At 29.3% G+C, this 18,923-nt stretch overlaps 1 protein-coding gene across 2 annotated transcripts in view; it reads right to left on the bottom strand.

The window, feature by feature from the left end:
• Nucleotides 1-233: 233 nt before the first annotated feature.
• ptc (protein patched) overlaps nt 234-18,923 on the bottom strand; it is a 157,459-nt gene continuing 138,769 nt past the window's right edge. For both annotated transcript variants that reach the window (XM_067050757.1, XM_067050758.1), the window contains exons 2-20: nt 12,998-13,190; nt 11,981-12,170; nt 11,362-11,431; nt 11,187-11,284; nt 10,500-10,623; nt 10,043-10,135; nt 9,775-9,896; nt 9,542-9,689; nt 9,231-9,371; nt 8,948-9,106; nt 8,760-8,855; nt 6,889-7,257; nt 5,747-6,206; nt 4,313-5,049; nt 4,044-4,186; nt 3,769-3,868; nt 2,835-3,077; nt 2,593-2,722; nt 234-2,487 (exon numbers count right to left, since the gene is read on the bottom strand). In XM_067050757.1, the coding sequence (XP_066906858.1) occupies nt 2,390-2,487; nt 2,593-2,722; nt 2,835-3,077; nt 3,769-3,868; nt 4,044-4,186; nt 4,313-5,049; nt 5,747-6,206; nt 6,889-7,257; nt 8,760-8,855; nt 8,948-9,106; nt 9,231-9,371; nt 9,542-9,689; nt 9,775-9,896; nt 10,043-10,135; nt 10,500-10,623; nt 11,187-11,284; nt 11,362-11,431; nt 11,981-12,170; nt 12,998-13,190 (3,714 nt within the window). In that variant the 3' untranslated portion in view covers nt 234-2,389. The remainder of the gene's footprint in view (nt 2,488-2,592; nt 2,723-2,834; nt 3,078-3,768; nt 3,869-4,043; nt 4,187-4,312; nt 5,050-5,746; nt 6,207-6,888; nt 7,258-8,759; nt 8,856-8,947; nt 9,107-9,230; nt 9,372-9,541; nt 9,690-9,774; nt 9,897-10,042; nt 10,136-10,499; nt 10,624-11,186; nt 11,285-11,361; nt 11,432-11,980; nt 12,171-12,997; nt 13,191-18,923) is intronic.

The raw sequence follows: 18,923 nt of genomic DNA, 5'->3' as shown, positions 1-18,923 counted from the left end.
AATTTCATTTACCTAAAAAAAAAAAATATATATTTACATTATTAGTTTGAATTCATAAGTTATGAAGTCAATAAGTAACAAAAACAAGATTCTAGACTTAATTCTATTGTCAATAATTTATGAAAAATCTTATACGCAGTTAATCAATAACATAAAGGATAATTGAGAAAAAAAAGGAAGTAATAAAAAACTAAATATAATTAGATATACCCCCTACTTTAAAAAATATAAAATAAACTAATTGTATCAATTAATATAAAATATAGACAGAGTATAAAACCTCTGTAGAAAGTATTTTAGCCTATGGCTGGGTTTTAATTCTTTTTTCAATTCATTTAAAAAAACCTGTAGTTATTTTTCCACATTTACCAGTTGGTACCTCTTTTGCCTATCTTGGGCTATTGTATTAAAAAATATCAAGTGTAGTATAATGTATTATATGTGAGCAATGCTCAAGTACAAATTAAAAATGAAAGTTTGATTAAAACTTACCAATCATTTAATTCATACCTCTTTTCAAAACAGAAATTACTTTAAGTATTCTTTACTCACCCCACAAGTAGTTGAAAAAATAAGTTAATTAAAAATGTAAAAGAGAATGACAATAATAATCCCACTTCTACTTGTGAAACTGTCATTAAAAGTGATGTGTCCAACTTACAGAAATAAAAATTACTTTTCATTCAAGAATTTAAATAATGAGCAATTTATTGTTAATCAAAACTCATCTACTATATGATTAATTTATTAACTACTAATTCACTTTAATTAATGCCTTACTCAGGCGTTTAGCCAGCTAATCCCAGAATAAATTCTATTACGGTTTTATTTTAATCTATTTGAAGATGAATGCTTAACAATATTTATTATAAGATGCTTATTGAATTAGCTTTTGATTTAATGAACAATTAATGGAGAATCATCTCTCCAGTTACTCTCATATGTAGCCAGAAAATTTATAAAGACAAAATGCTTTTGTATCATGACTTTTTCTATGAACTTCCTTTTTCTATGATGAGGGATGGAGAGATTCAGATTTTGATTTAAATATAAATATTTCTTAAAATATTTTCGTTAAATGGGCCACTCAAAAAGCTCAGCACTTCTTTCAACAAGAGAAGATATCTTTGGCTGTTTATTGAAAAGAAATTACCAATTTTATTGCATCAGAACATTTTTTTCTAACTCAAGACACTAAATTTTGATTTGCCAGGTGCCCTGACCACTTTTCAAAGGCTCCTCTCAACAGCATGATCATACCTGATATGGTCCAAGCGTGTTACATGTAACTTGATAATATAACAACAGTAACTTTTGAAGAACATCTTCACTGAATTGGAATTATTCTTCATCAGCTTTGAGAAGTTGGATTAAACATGAGTGAGGAGAAAAGTGAATTTGGCAATTTAGTATCTAATACTCAGTTTTTCCGGTAAATGAAACAGAACTTCATGTCAATGCCAATACCTGTACAATATTCAGTACTCGAGAATATACACAAACTAGGGGTCTTCATTAGAATAGCTTTGTTGCACTTGAGCTCTTTTTTAAATTTTAAGGATTAAATAAGAATTAATTGAGCAGCTAAAAAAAAAGTTTCTATGAAGTGAAGCTCAATACTAATGAAATTTTTAAATCTATTATGACTACCAAACCAGTTCTGTCCAGGTAAATCTTTAACCAAAAGTTTACATTACAGACAAATATTACAGCCATTGGGTTAATGTTATGTTTAGGGAGGTGACAGCCATACGGTTTGGGGTGCAGGTCCCAGTGCGCTCGGTTCGCAACGTTGGGGGCTTGATTCCCACCTGGGGCAGTTAACATTCATTTTTCAGCAGCCCCAAAGAATGAATCTTGATACTCCCACCTTGGTTAGAAGGTGGCGGCAACTCAGGTAGCCGCCAGGGGTTGGCAAAAAGGACCGCTAGGCCCACTTGCCGGACCTGTTCCACCCATCAAATACCAGTATCAGTACCAGTAATGTTATGTTTGGCAATGCTTTAGAGTGGCTAAAAAAGAGTGTTAAGCCATCCTAAGAGCTATTCACGAATTCAGGCCTTATTTAGAGGGTTATCATTTTATGATTATAACTGACCGTATTAATCTAAAATATCTTAGTTATCTCAAATATCCCAGTGGCTGTTAGAGATGAAAAAGTACAATTTAGATATAAAATACCTAAGGATATAATTCTGCCAGATTTTTCTCATAACTAACACTAAAAGAACTGCATTTAAAGGGAGAAGTTTTATTTATCAATAATTCATGTCTTATTACTGAACCTTCTTGTAATACTATTTCAGTATAATTAAAAATGAAAGCACTGTTGGCATTAAAAGATTCTTAAAATTAACAATTTCTTAAATGCAATATACTTACAATACTTTCATGTAGAACGATTCCCCAAATCAGAATCTGAACTGGAACTTGAATCTCGATTAGAAGTTTTGCTTCTGCAAGTTTTGGTATAGGAATCCATGGAACCTATAATAGTTAAGTATATGATATAGAAAGATATAAATCTCATAACTAGTTATTATGACACTAAAAATAATTAGTGAAAAAGAAACAAATTCAAGTTAGTCATACCTATAGGTGTGTGAACTTCAACTTTTAGTTTAGCAGTTGCAGTAACTTTGGTTGTGATGTGGGGTTGTGATGATGGATGAGGCTCTGAGTTTTGACTGCAAGATGAATTTTCACTCCCATTTGCTCTTGGCTTTAAAAAGATAACAAATTTAATTGAAAAATGAACATATCATGTAAAGATGAAGAGTAGGCATAAGTAAGTTTTTTTCCCTAGGATTAGTGTTTACAATAATTTCACTTACACGAGTATGGTTGCAGGTGGTAGTTTCAACAACAAACTCAGGTTCAACCACAATCTCATGTGTTGTAGAGTGCCAAGATGGTTCCTCTGTGATGGTAGTAAGAGATGGTTCTCTATGACATTGTCCATTTGTTGTTCCTCTTCTTGGAGGAGTAGTTCCTGTTCTACAAGATTGTTGTCTAATTTTTTTCACAGGTTCTGGTGATGGTGTTGATATTCGGTTCACATGTATAAGAGGTCTTACCTGTAATGGAAGAAAAAATATTCCTTCAATTGCCATTCTTTTGAATTACTAAAGATATTTTTAATATGGTAACTTAAGAATGAAAAAAACTAAATGCTGTAAAATCTTTAAAATTCTACTATAAACCATGCCTAATTTAAAAAAGTGTAGTCCATAGCACTCAGCAATCCTTTATTACTGAACTAATGTTTCATATAAAAAATTATATACATTGGAAAACTATCAGATTTGAAAGAATTTTAATTATACTGGAAGATCGCTGATTGATGGTGTGTATTATTAATAATGGAATATGGTCCGGGTGTGGTAAAAAAAACTCAAATAGTAATAACTATCACTAACATATTTCATTATTAATTTTTATTATAATTTGTATTCTGGAACTATTACTCCCTTAACACCAAAATAATCAACAAAAACATGGCTGTTTTGTGCTGAGGTATTGAGGGTCAAGTGGATTGAGGCAAAGGGTTAGTGAGGTATGAGTTTGATTCCCAATTGGGTTAGTTCATAATTAATCCTAAGTAGCAACAAAAAAATCAGATTTGTCAAGAGAATGACAAAAAAATCAGAAGGTCCACTTAATAACTCAAGTGATATCATGATTAAAAAGAATAATATTTAAGAAATTAGACTAAAAATTAAACTAATAAAATTAGATTTTGACATACTGTAATCTAATCATTATTACCTCTGCTTCTGGTCCAATCAGTGATAATATTACAGGTAAAAAAAGAAGACCATTAATGAGTCCAACTCCAACAAAAGCCAGTAGTATATGAAAGAAACATCTAGAACAAACAACAGTTAAGCTAGAAAACAGTAAAACAATGACTTTTATTAATAAATATGACGATGATGCCAATGAAAAAAAAGGATAAAAGTTATTCAGTCAGTAATTAAAAAAGTGGATAATTCAAGAAACAAAAAGGAAGGAATGGTAACAACAACTTGAAGCAGACTTACTTAACAATAAAATCAAACTCCGAGAAAGCAAGCATCACTAAAGCAAGAGCCATGGTAATTGCACCTCTGGTTACAAAAGAAAACATATGTTCTACAGCCATTGTTGTTCTTCTATCTTTGTTACCAATAGAAGTTATGAAGCTCTGTAAACAAAAAAACGAATTAATAAAATAATTGAATTATATCAAGAATAATTACTATATAAACAAATAATAAAGTCAATTTAAAAATATACATATAACTTTATATTTATCTAAATTACAACTCACCAATGATAAGTTAATGGTATAACTAACTCCAAATCCAACAGCAATTATCAGAATAACTGCAGGAATTGCACTCAGTTTAATGTCAAGAGCACCAATAATGCCAAAAAGTTGCAGTATCATTCCAGCAATAACAAATGTTATTAGTACTGCAGCCCTTATATTTAAAAGTGATAAACTAATGACAATAAACACAGCTGCCAATGCTAAGGCAACTGCTATTGTTAGAGACTTTCTCAGACTAATATATTGCTCCCAAAACAAAAATGGAATTCCAGAAGGAAAATTCGGAAGACCTCTTGCTTCAAATCTGTTGCATATTTCTCTAACTTGAGTAATCATTTTTGTAATGGTCCCTGTATCACTCAGGCCATGTAGATAAAATGGTTGTTGTGCATATATAAGTGGAGCACTTTTAGGAATTTTCAAATCAAAATCATTGGCAACATGAAACCATTCTTTAGGAGTTGGATGTAGGTTAGATTGAGAAGCACCATACGCAAAGGCATCATTGGACACCCATGCAGATAAATAGTTATAAAATGCTTTTGGGTTAATGATCCCTTCAGAATCTACTAATTTGACTTGAGTAACAAGTGATTTGTCAATTGGGTTGTCAACATGGCCAGTTTGAACTAATAGTTTATATGCCAATATTCCTTCATCGGAAGCATTAGGAAACCATCTTTCTTGGTTTATGCTTCCACGCTTCCAGTCACGATCAAAAGCTTTTTGCAGCCCTAAAAACAAAAATGAAAACATCAATAATTAAAAAAAACTGAGCAAACCATAGAAATTAAGAATATTTTATTAAGACATAATGAAAAAAATATTTGATGGACTATACAAGAATTTGAATAATTGAACTTTTGTTAGGTGTGATGATTATAGGTACCATAAACATGGTTCTATTTACTAAAATTCTAATGTAAAAACCATATAATTATAGTGCACAGCTGAAATTCTAGATACCTATCACTTTTAATTTTCCTATAATAAAATTTACGTAAGTACCTATCTACATAAAACAAGTGATAAGATTAATTTTTTATTTAAACAGTTTTTAAATACAGTCCAGGAAAAACCATCACAGCCTAAACACAAATAAAAACTATATATATATAATTGGGAAAATTATATATTTTTTCTATTTTTTATTTCTTTTGTAATATTGTAGTTTTATGATAAAAAATAAATTGTAATACTTCATTTAACATATATTTAATCCATTAACTAATTAATTAACTATTTTTGTTGCTTAATTAATTATTAATTAACTGTTGAAAATGAGTAATTTTACGTTGGTGAACACTTTTATCTCATACTAATAAATATGTAATAAAAAATATTTATCTTACTCAGAATTAAAGTTACAGCGTAAAGGGTTTTAGGATAAAAATGTATTAATTTCAAAGGAAAAAATAATGTATAATTTACCTATTAACCAATCTCGAAAAAGGCCCAACCAAAACTTTGGGAGGCCACCATCATCATTCTTGATAATATTTTGCACTCTCATAAATGCATCGTGGTATTCATAAAGTAATCTTTGGTTTGTTGGATATTCAAAATCTCCCTGTGTAACTGCATACATGTTATAAAAACCAAAATATTTTCCTTGTGCATTTAAAAAAGCATATTCATTTGTGTTTTGAGGCACAATATCTGTTAAATCAAGCCCATCATTCACTTTCATTGTTCCCCAAACACTAGCACATAACACCATCAAATACACCATCACAGAAAATACTTTTACACCATGTTTACTAATAAGTTTTGCATAAGCCTTTGCAATTAAATTTAGGAAACTTTGGCTGGTTTTAGCATCATTATTTTTGGGGTTTTTTTCAGGGTTATCTCCATTTAAAACTCTTTTTGGATGGTTTATATCAACATTCTGAAACAAACAATAATAAGGTACTAAGTAATAAAACCATACAAATATACTTGATATTTTCAACAGAATAAAGTAACATTAAAAAAATCTAAATATCTAACTTAGCTTGGTTATTGAGAAAAAAGTAATAAATATTCAATAAAAGTAATTCATTAACTATTTAGCAACAAACATAGCATACAAGAATAATAATAAACTTCTGGAGAATGATAACTGAACTGGTTGTGAATCTGAATTTCAGTTTACTGAAAAATCTTCTAAGAACAGTAATTCAGCTCTAGTTCTTTAATCCATCAAGAAAATAAATATATAAAGAACACGTTTTGATTTAAATTTTAAAAATATAAGATATAAGATGGGTCACACAAAATAAAGATAATGTGAATTAAAACCTTATGGAACAAAATGATTTAATTTATACAACAGCCAATTTTAATACCCCGTGAATGAGTAAAATAAGAATTTCCATGACAAAATAAATTTAAATATTCTCAGCATATCCTTTCTAAATGCAAAGAAACCTAATAATTAATGTTTTAAAAATATTAATACCTTTGACATTACATTATAAGATTGATTAAATTTTAAAAACAAAAAATTAAAAATTCATAAATTAATATGAGTGCAATCATCACTTGTAATAAATAGCCTTCTAAGAATAATACGCTAAATGCATATGTACCTGCTTCTTTGGTGGGGCTAGAACTGTAACAGTTTGCTGCCTATCAGGAGGAAGAGCACGTGCGATTGTCTGTAGTTTGGTCGCTGACTTTCTTTGAACTGGTTCATGTGATATAATACCAGGTGCAGGCAAACAACAGAAAATGTCATATTTTCCATAATTTTTCCTCCTAAGATCCAAGCTGATAATAGCTGGGAAAACCAAAAGAACAGAAGCAAGATTGAATAATACAAGCACAGCTGACTGTAATGAAAAGACTCTCAAGGCTGGTATAGGTATGATAGCAGCAGCAAACATTGCACACATATTGCTAAGAGATGTCAAAAGAACACTTAAGCCTGTTTTCTTTAACAATAAACCCGTTTGTTCCTGAAAAAAAAAAAAAAGAAGTTATATTTCTCATAAATATCCACTATTTTATATTCACTACATAAATATCAGTAATAAGAGAAATCATTTGGGTTTGACACCATCTAAGAGCATATTCTACATACTTCTTTTTGTGGAACCACTAAGTAACCCAAATAAGACCTGACTTTCTTATTTCTTCCAACTAATAAAGATTTGTTATCTTTTTTGTCTCAACTTTATTCAGTTTATAGAAATCTGAAAGAATCCAGTTTATAGAAAATCTACCCCTATTCCATTCACATATCACTTCAATACTGATTATCTTTCTGAAAATTCATTTCTATTCAACCCAACATGACAATGTCTATTTCAATGCTCTAATTTAAAGAACATTTACTGGTTACAGATCATGAAATTCTGTCATAATTTCCCTTCTTATTTTTCCATTTGACTTATTTTTGAGCAAAACTCTTCATAATTAAAATACTTTCTGTCTTTAAAATCTTCTAGCGACATTTACAGGTAATATTCTGATTCTTATAAACAATAAGGGAGAATAGTAATGACAAATTCTTACTTTTGAATTTCTATAAACTGATTAAAATTAAGACAAAAAGATAACAAATCTTTACTGGTTTTAATTGTGCTTTATTTGATACTTGATTTTGTTTCTTTTAAAAACAGTAGGCGCCAAATAAGCCTTGATTACTGAGTGGGTTGGAAAAAAAGGTCCAAGAGACCTGGGTCCAGTAATATTTATTTTACAGTGGTCACAAGAAAATGACATTAAAAATTAAGACTTATCTACCTCAAAAAAACAATGACCTTTGTAATTGATAGATCTTTTTTACTCATTATTCAACTTATATTTACTTAACTAAACCAGTCTTAGAAAAAAATTAATTTATTAACAGAATACTTTCTTGCGATTTGATGTTGGGTAGATTTTCATCTTTGTATTCTAATGCATATTCATTCTCACCAAACAAAATTAGGTTCTGGATTGACTACAGAAATTAAGTAACATAATGAGGTTTTTCATTAAAATTTAAACCACACAGATGATAAAATTATTTCTCAAATATGACCCATATCTAGTGATCTGGAGACAAAATAAATTCATTCAACAATACTATAACATCATGTTACTATGGTCCTAGATGGAAAAATTGTCCAAGCTAGAACATATTGTAATCCAAACCATAACATTAAATATATCTATTTCCATTCAATAATCCAACTTCTCACTAGATGAGGCAAATATTCCAGACAATAAATTCATTGTGAGTGCCGCTGTTTAAACAATATTTGAGTTGACGATTAGAATCCAACTACATTATATAGTTAACTATGGCATGCAGAAAATAATAATGAATATGAGCTAGAATAATAAGAAGAAAGTTTAATCAATGCCAAATTAGATGGCCTAGTATTATCTAATCTTGCAGTCAATAAAATAAATATTTTAAATCAACCCAACACCAAACACTGACTAAATTGTTCATGATAGTATTATTTACCTCAGCTGGTGTATTATTTGTGGCTTGCTGTAGGTAGGTATTAGTTAGCAAAAATACATCATCAACTCCAAGACCCAAGGCCAAAAATGGAACAATCTGGAAGAAAATAAAATAATAATTTTTTTTTTTCATATTTTATAGATATCTTCGACAAACTATTAATTTTAATAACTTTAGGATTGACCAACCTGAGTAGTTGATGCATTGAATGCTATTCCTAACACTGCACAAAAACCAAGTCCTGCAGAAACTGTAGCTGATACGAGAATAACTCCTGCAATACCAAGACTGCAATGAGATCTCAGAGGATCATTCCAACGAAAAAGAGATACTGCTGCGTACAATGCCTAAATCAATATGATATATTGTTTTATATTGTAATTGATAAACTGTAACTTAGCTAATGGAGATTTTTATAATAGTTGTTTTTTTATTTTTTCGTTTAAAATATTCCTAGAGGGATTTATTTACCATTATTATGTATCCAATAGAGATTTTAAAGAACCTCAATTGAGAGCATTGTTGTAGTATATCATTAAGGGTAGCAGTAGAGAAAGAAAAAACTTTGTATGGAGAAGTATCATTGTCTTTCATCATCAAGCGGTGAACTTCCTATAAATAGAAACATAATTTTACAATAAAAATCATTTAATAATTAGTTTAAATGCCAATATAAACACTATTAATCACCATATAGTTTTAATTGATAGGTATAATTCCTAATCTCAAAAAAATAAATTAATATTCTTCATTGAAATAGTAAAATAAAGATTGAAAATGACCTGTGAAAAAGTTCTTTGCCATGTATCTAATACTACTGCTGCAGCTTCTTGGCTCCAATCCATAGAATGAACTTTATAGCTCTCTGACCAGAATTCATAAAGCTCCTTTTCACTCATAAGTTGTACTACAGTTTGAAGAGCATGAGCTCTGTAAAAATAAAATAAATTAATAATAATTAATACAAAAAATATTATATCATGGTTCCTGATTAAACTATAATCATTATAAATACCTTTGTATATGACCAGTTTTATTTTTTTTAACTCCACCAACAATCAGTTCTTCTGGCCAATGCATGTAATTGGCTGCAAATCCGTAACATCCACCAGTCAACTCTGCACCAACATTAGGCTCCTTTGAATAGAGAGATATTATGTCAATTGAAAATTTTTAAATAAAGGAATTAAGTTGAATAACATCTAATTTAAATAATTGTATTATGAAATTTATTCTATAAAATTGGTTTTATCTTTTTTAATGGAAATAATTGGAAATAATACCTGTGCACTTTGCTTGTTAGGAGCTGTATCTGGACACTCTTCATCTCTTGGATTCAAACAAGGTTTTTCTTGGTACCCAGTAGTTATTCCAGCCTAAACAAGTAACATATATTAGAAAAAAAAAGAAAGGAAATTTATAACATAGTTTAATTAATAAATGTTTATAAATAGCAACATATTGACTCAGAATATTAAACAAAAAATATTTAGTGTTTTTTTATTAATTATAAAAATAAGAAGGTGCCTTAAATGATAAAAAATTAAGGGAAAATACTCAAGCTCAAAACAACAAAACAAAATTTAATGTTTTAGAAAATTAACTAAGCTTTATTTTTTAACAATAAATTGAGTCATTTGTATCATTTGGTGAATAGCTTATCAATCTTTGTTAAAATTAAATATTACTTATTATTAAAGATTAAATGGGATTTCTACTAGATCACTCTAAAACTATTACCCTTTTCATATGTTGTTCAAGGGTTTCATAAGGGAATCCAGTATCTAAATTCTTCATTGTTTCCAAAATCTTCTGTGGATTTAAGTTTGTCCAACGCACTTTAGATCCTAGTTCTCCACTAAACCTTGAATTAAACATATGAATAAAATAAATTAACTATGAAAATATATAAAATATTGTAGTAAATAATTAGTGAATAATTCTGTGGCTCAATTGAGTTAATGTTGGAATTCACGAACCCCTAATTTCTTATTTTATGAGTATTCTGTATTATAATTGTAAAGAGGAATGCATATATGTATATACACTAAATAAAAGAGTGAATTTTATAAATTAACAAATAAATTAGTGCTACTAATAAATCAATAACTATTATTAGAATGAACAGATGTATTAGTTTTACAGTGTGCTAATACTGCAATAACTTTATATCAAGATTGTATTTTTAAACACTATAAATTAAACTGATTTCACAATATGTTATGAAAAGTAATCAATCATGTAATGATAATTCATCAAACAAATAATTATTCTACTTAAACAGTTTGAAACAACCCATACAGTTGTATTTATTTTTTACAGTTTATGTACAGTATATTGTGCCTGAATCAAAAATATACTCATAATCTGGGAGAACATAAAATTAATTTAAATAAAAAAAAGGATATTCAAATGGTAAATACTTACGGAATAGTAACTGGGTAATCAGGTCCTAATAGTTTGGATCCTTCCCAAAAACAGTCTAATGGTGTAATTATGGCACAGGGTATTATATTTTCAAATATCTGTAAAATTTAAATGTATGTTTGAAAATAAACTTTCCTTTAATTGTTTTTATAGTTTAATAAATTCTTTGCATTACCTGATCAATGTAATGGAGGTCAAAATTAGGAATACTTGGCGTATAACACATATCTTTTAGTTTCCAAGTTCTGAAAAAAAGCAATTCAATCTTATATAATTATATTGATATAATTAAAAATTATATATTATTAAAAATATAGATCAATTACAATGTGTGAAGTGATTGGTTGTCATACAAAATTTATCATATAACAATAAGAGAGACACTGTTGAAATAGCTAGATAAGAATAACCCTGAAGAAATTTATAGGTTTTATAGAGACTAGTTCATTTTTTCAAAAATACTGAGTTTAAAGTAAAGGAATAAATAATGCAATCTTTAATCTGAACTTAGATTTTATTCTTTAGTAAACATAGTGTAAATGAAAACAGTGTATAGCTTATAACAGCGTTTAGTTATCAGAGAGTATTATTTAATGAAAAAATATTTACTTACTTATTATTTTTATAAGTATAAAAACCCAAAGTATAATATATATAAATAAGAGTTTTTTTTAAGGTTTCGTTTCTCGTTATTAGACTTTAAAAAAATTGATTAATTCTAGCTAAATTTAAAACTAATAGATAGTCACACTAACAGAAAATTCCTCAATGATAGAAATTCAAAATTGACTTACACATCGAAAAGTTGTATGCTGTGTTGAACTGCAACTTTCACTATTTCTACGTGTTTGAGTAAACTAGCTGGATGAAGAACTGAAGATTCTGGTGACTTTCCAGTCTGAATAAGTAGTTGATGAGTATCTAGAGAGTCTTCTCCCAGAGCCATTTGCCTGTAGCGTAGTTCCCGTTCAACATTTCCTCCTTCTAATAATAAACATAATTAAAACAAATTGTGTTATCAATTTATAATGTGAGTATAATGAGTGAAATATGTGCTGTTACACTGAACCAAACAAACATACAAAACAAAAAGAAAAATGACTAATCATCTCTTGAAAGAGATAAGGCTTACCAAAATGGTTGCCACTGTGATGGTAATTGGCATTTAGCGGTCTATGTAGACCAGCCACTACTTCTTTTTTTTGTAAGTAGTTATTCATTTATCTTCAAGAGGCTGAGCAGACCCCATTCCACTTTAAACCCCTTGAGAAAATTTCTCAGGTTCAAGGAATGAAACCTCATGTCTCCAGGTTCATAAGCAGTGACACTACCTACTACACCACAGAGAGTGTCAGGATATCTGATAGGAAATTAATATTTCAAGAATTCAGATAGTTCATCTTGAAAATACTAATACTAATTGCAATGCTAAAATTGGCAGTATATACTCTAGAACATTAATTTATCTATGTTTTGAAACAATTGGTTATAAATTGATTGTTTGATAGGATGATTAGCGATTTTAATGAGAAGTGAACACATAACCTGAAAATAACTTTTTAAACACATTGCTGATATTTATATTTATAGAAGAGTAATAAGGAGATGAGTATAGTTAAGAGTGAGAAGAACAAAAATGTACTTAATATAATTTTTAGATCCAATTAGTTTAGAAAATGAACTGCTTGTCTCATATTTGCATACCATTTAAATAATTAATTAATATAAATAATTTTAATCAAATGAAAATTTTTAAAATAAAACAATCAAACAATTTTTAATCTATAACTTAAATTATTAAAATAGATTACCTTCTATCCAAAGTTGCTCTATTTTTGTATGAAAAACAGCACTTTTCAGACCAACAGAGAAAGAAGCCAGAAGAAGAGCGGCAACAAAAATAACTTTTCCAGGATGGCAATGAAGAAGGCATCCAAGGTGGAACAATTCAGCTTGTATTCTGCTTCGGACCCAAATTGCTGTACGAGATCCTTCGGCTTTTCCCTGTAAATCAATTCAAGTAAAATTTTTTATTAAAATAAGAAAGGAACATAGAAAATCTAAAATATATTCTCAAAAAGTGAGCTGTTTTTGTAAGTTATAATAAAAATGAAATATAATACATAATTTGCTTTAGGACAAACATTGTTATATGTAGTATGGTAATTTAATAATTTTTAATTCTTTAAATCATTTCAAAGCTCTAGGCACTGAAATCTTAATCCTCATCAAGATAGGTGGGTATGAGGCAGAGTTGGGCAGAAATTATTACATGAGTAATTTAATTTTTTATTTTTCCTATGCCAAAGGAGGCATTTCTTCCATTTTGTTTCGAACAGCCCAGTATAATTTAGCTTTGCTGAAGTGCTGAAGTAACAATAATTATACTAAGATAACCATTAAATGGTCCAAAAATTAGTGGTTTTTTAGAACTATTACACTGAAGTAATTGTAAGACACAATTGCAATCACTGTAATTGTGTAAAATTAATTTCAATTACATTAGTTGTAATTTGATTCTCAATTATAATTACTTTTTCATGTTAAGTAATTGCAATTACAATTACATTACATTTAATTTAACTCATCAGTGAATTCAGTTTATTTGAACATATTTCTTATGAGCAGAAATCCTAAAAGTTAGAATCAATCGATAACATTGATTTTATATTTATCTTTGAGAACATAAATAAACCGTAATATATATTAATAAATCTATACACTAGTGCGCGGTTTTAAATTTAATATCATTTTCATATTTTGGAGCCATTTGAAAAGAGATTTTTTCTATTTTAGTGTTAAGTATTTGTAGTTAAAATTAGAATTGCTTATCATTTTATTATAATTAATTGTAATTGTAGTGCCACAATTACAATTACAGTAGTTCCCCAAGTATTGCAATTAAAATTACAGTAGTTCCTCAAGTAATTTCAATTAAAATTACAGTAGTTCCCCAAGTAATTTCAATTACAGTAGTTCCCCAAGTAATTACAATTACAGTAGTTCTCCAAGTAATTGCAATTAAAATTACAGTAGTTCCCCCAAGTAATTACAATAATAGTAGTTCCCAAAGTAATTGCAATTACAATTTCAGTAGTTACCCAAGTAATTACAATTATAGTAGTTCCCTAAGTAATTGCAATTGCAATTACAATTACAGTAGTTCCCCAAGTAATTGTATTTACTATTACTAGTGGTTGTTTTTATTACTTATTGTCTTACATTATAATGGTCTCAACTTATGTATTTAAAAAAAAAATATTTTGTTACCCACACAGCATTGGGGGTTAAGATAAAGCTGTAATAGAACAGATGTACTTTTAGCATTGACATTAGACAAATTATTATTATTATGTTGAGGGATATTCTACAAGTAAAAGAATAATGAAATAATAATTATTTCATTTATATTATTGACAAATAATAATTATTTTGAATAATAAAATAATCTGAATAAATTATAATTCTTAATAATTAATACTTCGGGGACAAAAGAAAAAATTACTTCATGAAGAGTTTAGCAAACCATTCACCAGTCATATCTAGGATGGATAAATTGTATAATATAAGACTGGATGTTAGGAAGCATCACCAAGTAAGCAACTGATAACAACACCATAGAAAAGATAAAACTAACTGGTGAAAGCTCGTAATGGATGCCAAGTTACACATCCTGGTGGATAATGACAATGATGATGAAAAATAGACACAGGAAGTAACTTACTTACCCACAACTTGTAATAGAACCTCAAAAGTGGAAACAAATTGAGACAGTCTTTGTACTATGTATTATATTATTAATATTTTACAAACTAATCATGTATTGTACTGACAAGTACAACAAATATACAATTTATATTAAAGAAAAACAAAACAACAAAAATAGAAACAGGATTATATAAATAGATTAATGAACAGACATTGGTCTGTTATCAGGATAATAATAAAGTCTCAAATTAATAATATGTATTTTGGCTTGATATACCTAAACAGCGCCTTTAAAAATATAATATAATAAATGGATTGTGAATAGAATAAAGAAGGATGGGTATATAAGTGTGAATGTAAATATATATTCATAAAAATAAGAGCATAGATTATATGAATTGATTATGACAGATGCAGGCAAGAAATGGCATTTCAGGGTTAGGAGAAAGTGAAATGATTACTTGCATAATAGACCATCTGTTTTTGGATTAGCAGCAAAACAAGTCCCACTAAGTATGACTCATCAGTATCCCACAAGAGCCTTCACCTACATTTTGTATTATTTCACTGAAGCAATGAGGACAATAATAATAGCCAAAAATCAACAACTGGCAAAAAAAAAAACTCAGTGGAGTTTGAGTACAATCATCCACCAGACACTTTTATAGTAATAGAATTTTATCCAAAGTCAAATTTAAATTATTTTAACAAAGTCATCCATGGGTTTAAGAATAATTTTTACTTTCGAAAAACTCGATAAACTAAAATTATCAAAAACAAATCTTTTAGAAATAATCCCTTCATTTTAAAAGCTAATTTGAAACTAAAAGGATTTGTTTTGACTGTCTAGCTATGTCATTTGAGAACGAGCAATTAAGTTTTTATTTTTTTCTGTAAATGGTAGTTTACTATAGGTTATATTATACGAAAGAGAAAACGATTTGATTGTGTACCAAAACGCATGTATTGTTATTTATATTTAACAACACTTTTCCGATTAACTTTTATACTTGGCTATTGAGAATAATATACTTTATTATCAAATATTGTATCCGAAAACCAATTTCGATGAAATTTGATATGAATTCCATTTTTGAATGACTTCCTAAAGAAAATTTAGGTTTTTAAAGTGGGTACCATATACATCGTTATACTCCTAGACACCTGTACATTTGACAAATACGTCTTGTATGACAAAGAAATATAAAAAGAAACAGTTATTTACGCTATTTGTGGCCGAAGCTAGTCGACGTCGGGGCTATGAACCCATTTAAAGCGGGTTGAGACCTTGGATCAGATTGAAAGATCGGCGATGTCAAGAGAAACGTAGATATGGACAATGATCATTTCGAAAGTTACGGATCAAGAATAACAGGTGATTGCTAGATAGAAAGGTATACACACCTTTTGAGTTCAAAGTAAGTAAATAATATACAAAAATTATAAAAAGCATACAATTCCCGACAAAGGACTTGTGAAAACTTGAGATCTTATGACCTTTTAGCCTACCAAATTGGCTATCTTCTGATGTGTAGTGGGAACATATCAGACATGTTGAGGATTAATTCATTAAAGCGAACTAATTCATATCGATTGCTAGGTAACACAAATATATAATATAAATTAAATCCAACAAACAAAAATAAATGGTAAGATCATAGAAATGGCCAAGAATTCCAGTGAAAGTACTAACGACGAAGAGAGAGAGAAAGAGAGAGAGCGAGCACACTCACTCCCAGGCTTCGAGCTGGCTTGGCTCCTAAGGGAGCTTGGAATACGGATTTCAGTACAACAGGGTGAACAATCGACGAAGAATGCCTACGAGTCAAAAACTGAAAAAAATTCGAACTGTCTAATGAAAAAAATCCTAGATATGATCTATCTACACAAACTCAAAACAAGTAGTAAGTTTCTGAAATCTATTTTAAAAAAAACGAAGGTTTCATAGGTCAATAAAAAAAATATACATTGCACTCAAACTAATAAACAGGAATTTAATGATTTTATAGTATTCTATTAATTATAAAGAGAAAGGTTCCCTCAAATGATTAAGAATAAGACAATAATACGAAATATGACGCTTTTTCATAACTTGATTGGGAAAACAGTTTGCATTTCCTCCATCGCTAATGACTTTAATTCCAGATGTTCTTACTATTAGGTTATGACTGAAATTCTCTTATTATTATTTTCTTTTTTTTTTTTGCATCGATACAGCCCCAGAGCGGATTCCCTTCAAGACTCATTTCGCGGGGCCTCCGTCAAATAAATATTGACTGACCCAGGTGGGCGTCGAACCCACGACGTTCTGAACCAGGGACTTGGAGACCTCTGAGTAGATGGTAGGTGCTTGAAATAAATATTCAAGCCTTACATATTCAATTTCTAAATAATTATTAATCCTAATGCTTATATATAACTTTATATATATAATAAAGGTTATTATATATACATTTATATTTTTAAAAGTCTTACTGTTCGCCCACAAACTAATGTTCTATTTAATAAAACCAGATAGATATCCTTCAAAAAAGTCAAAATTGAACCCATCTAAATACTGGTATAACCAAAGATGGCAATATTGATTCAAACATCGATATTTCAATACATCGGTCTTAAAAATTATTAAATCTATAAAAAGTTGTAATGTGTGTCTTTTCATGATGTGCTTACCTTTGTAATAATAGTTTCTATATTCAATGCCAAAAGGAGATGGAATAAGTCAATGTTTAAATCATAACGTTTCATAGTGAGGTCGCTTAGGTTGAGAAAATAAATTAAAAAATTACGATTACTTTCCAAATTGGTTTCTGTTCTTATTCTCTCAAGGAATTCACTATCATCCTAATAGAAATAAATTGTATAAATTTTTAAAATATTGTTATTTATAATCCTGGATACTAGATTCTAAAAATACATGGATATATGTTCGCCATTCTTTGGTATAACGCAATCCTGAGAATCTGCAATTAACTTGTTCCACATATTATGTATACATAATACATATTTATTTTTCAACATACAGCGTTACTTATCTCATAGTGTTATTTATTAATTATTTCCTATTCATAAGCAATAAATTATCAACTGTAGACACACTAACTATTCCTAACAGAATCAGCTAGGTACCTTGTCTTCCATTCCAGCCGAGCGGAATCAGCTTTGAACTATCCAACGAAGGTTTGTGCCAATGTCGCCGATGCTGAATCATCATTCAAAACCGAAAGGTAATCGGTGAAGACGACGAGGTTAGGAGGCTAGATGAAGGGCAGATGTTATTGATAAAGTTCCGTTAGAGGCGGGTCTAGTAGCGGCGGGTGGTCCCGCACTATTTGGCAACGCCGCCTCCCAGGACCACACGCACGGAAACTGTCCCCTTTAGGCACCCCCGGCCAACCCTCCTAGGAGGAACAGCCATTAACGCTGTAATATCTTCTCATCACCGCTCTCTTTTCTTATAATTCACGAATAATAATAATAATAATGTCCATTGAGTATATAAAAATTGTTCAAGAATAGTATTCATTAATATAACATTACAACCTATTGCTATATCGGGCCGCTTCTTAGCCAACGCACTATAAAATTAATAAAACATATTAATAAGGTATGTTACCTAATTCATTATCAGTTTAATTATACAAACATGAAGTGTTTCTATTTCTTAGCTACCGTATTTGGAAAAATAAACATCACCGTTGCAGTGGATAGCTTTTTTAAAAAAAAATGGTTATGCCAAACAGAAAATGTTTTATGAAATATCCACATTTTCATTTAAACTAGAGTAGGGCAATATTCAGTTGAAAATTTATTCTACTAAGAATATGACTAATTTTGTAGTAAGAATTATTGATCATCAATATGAGTTTATTTGACAATTTTATATGATTCAAATATCGTCTAAAAATCCGATTAAAATCAAATCAGTGAATACATAACAATTATGATTATCATTATGAATTATGATAGGGGAGAGGGAGAGAGAGAGAGAGAGAGAGAGAGAGAGAGAGAGAGAGAGAGAGAGAGAGA

This window comes from Halyomorpha halys, unplaced genomic scaffold (genome assembly GCF_000696795.3).
Source record: "Halyomorpha halys isolate HHAL.00 unplaced genomic scaffold, Hhal_1.1 Scaffold79.1, whole genome shotgun sequence".
Classification (NCBI taxonomy): Eukaryota; Metazoa; Arthropoda; class Insecta; order Hemiptera; family Pentatomidae; genus Halyomorpha; species Halyomorpha halys.
Note: the sequence above shows the minus strand (reverse complement) of the source record. Positions and strands in the feature narration are given on the sequence as shown.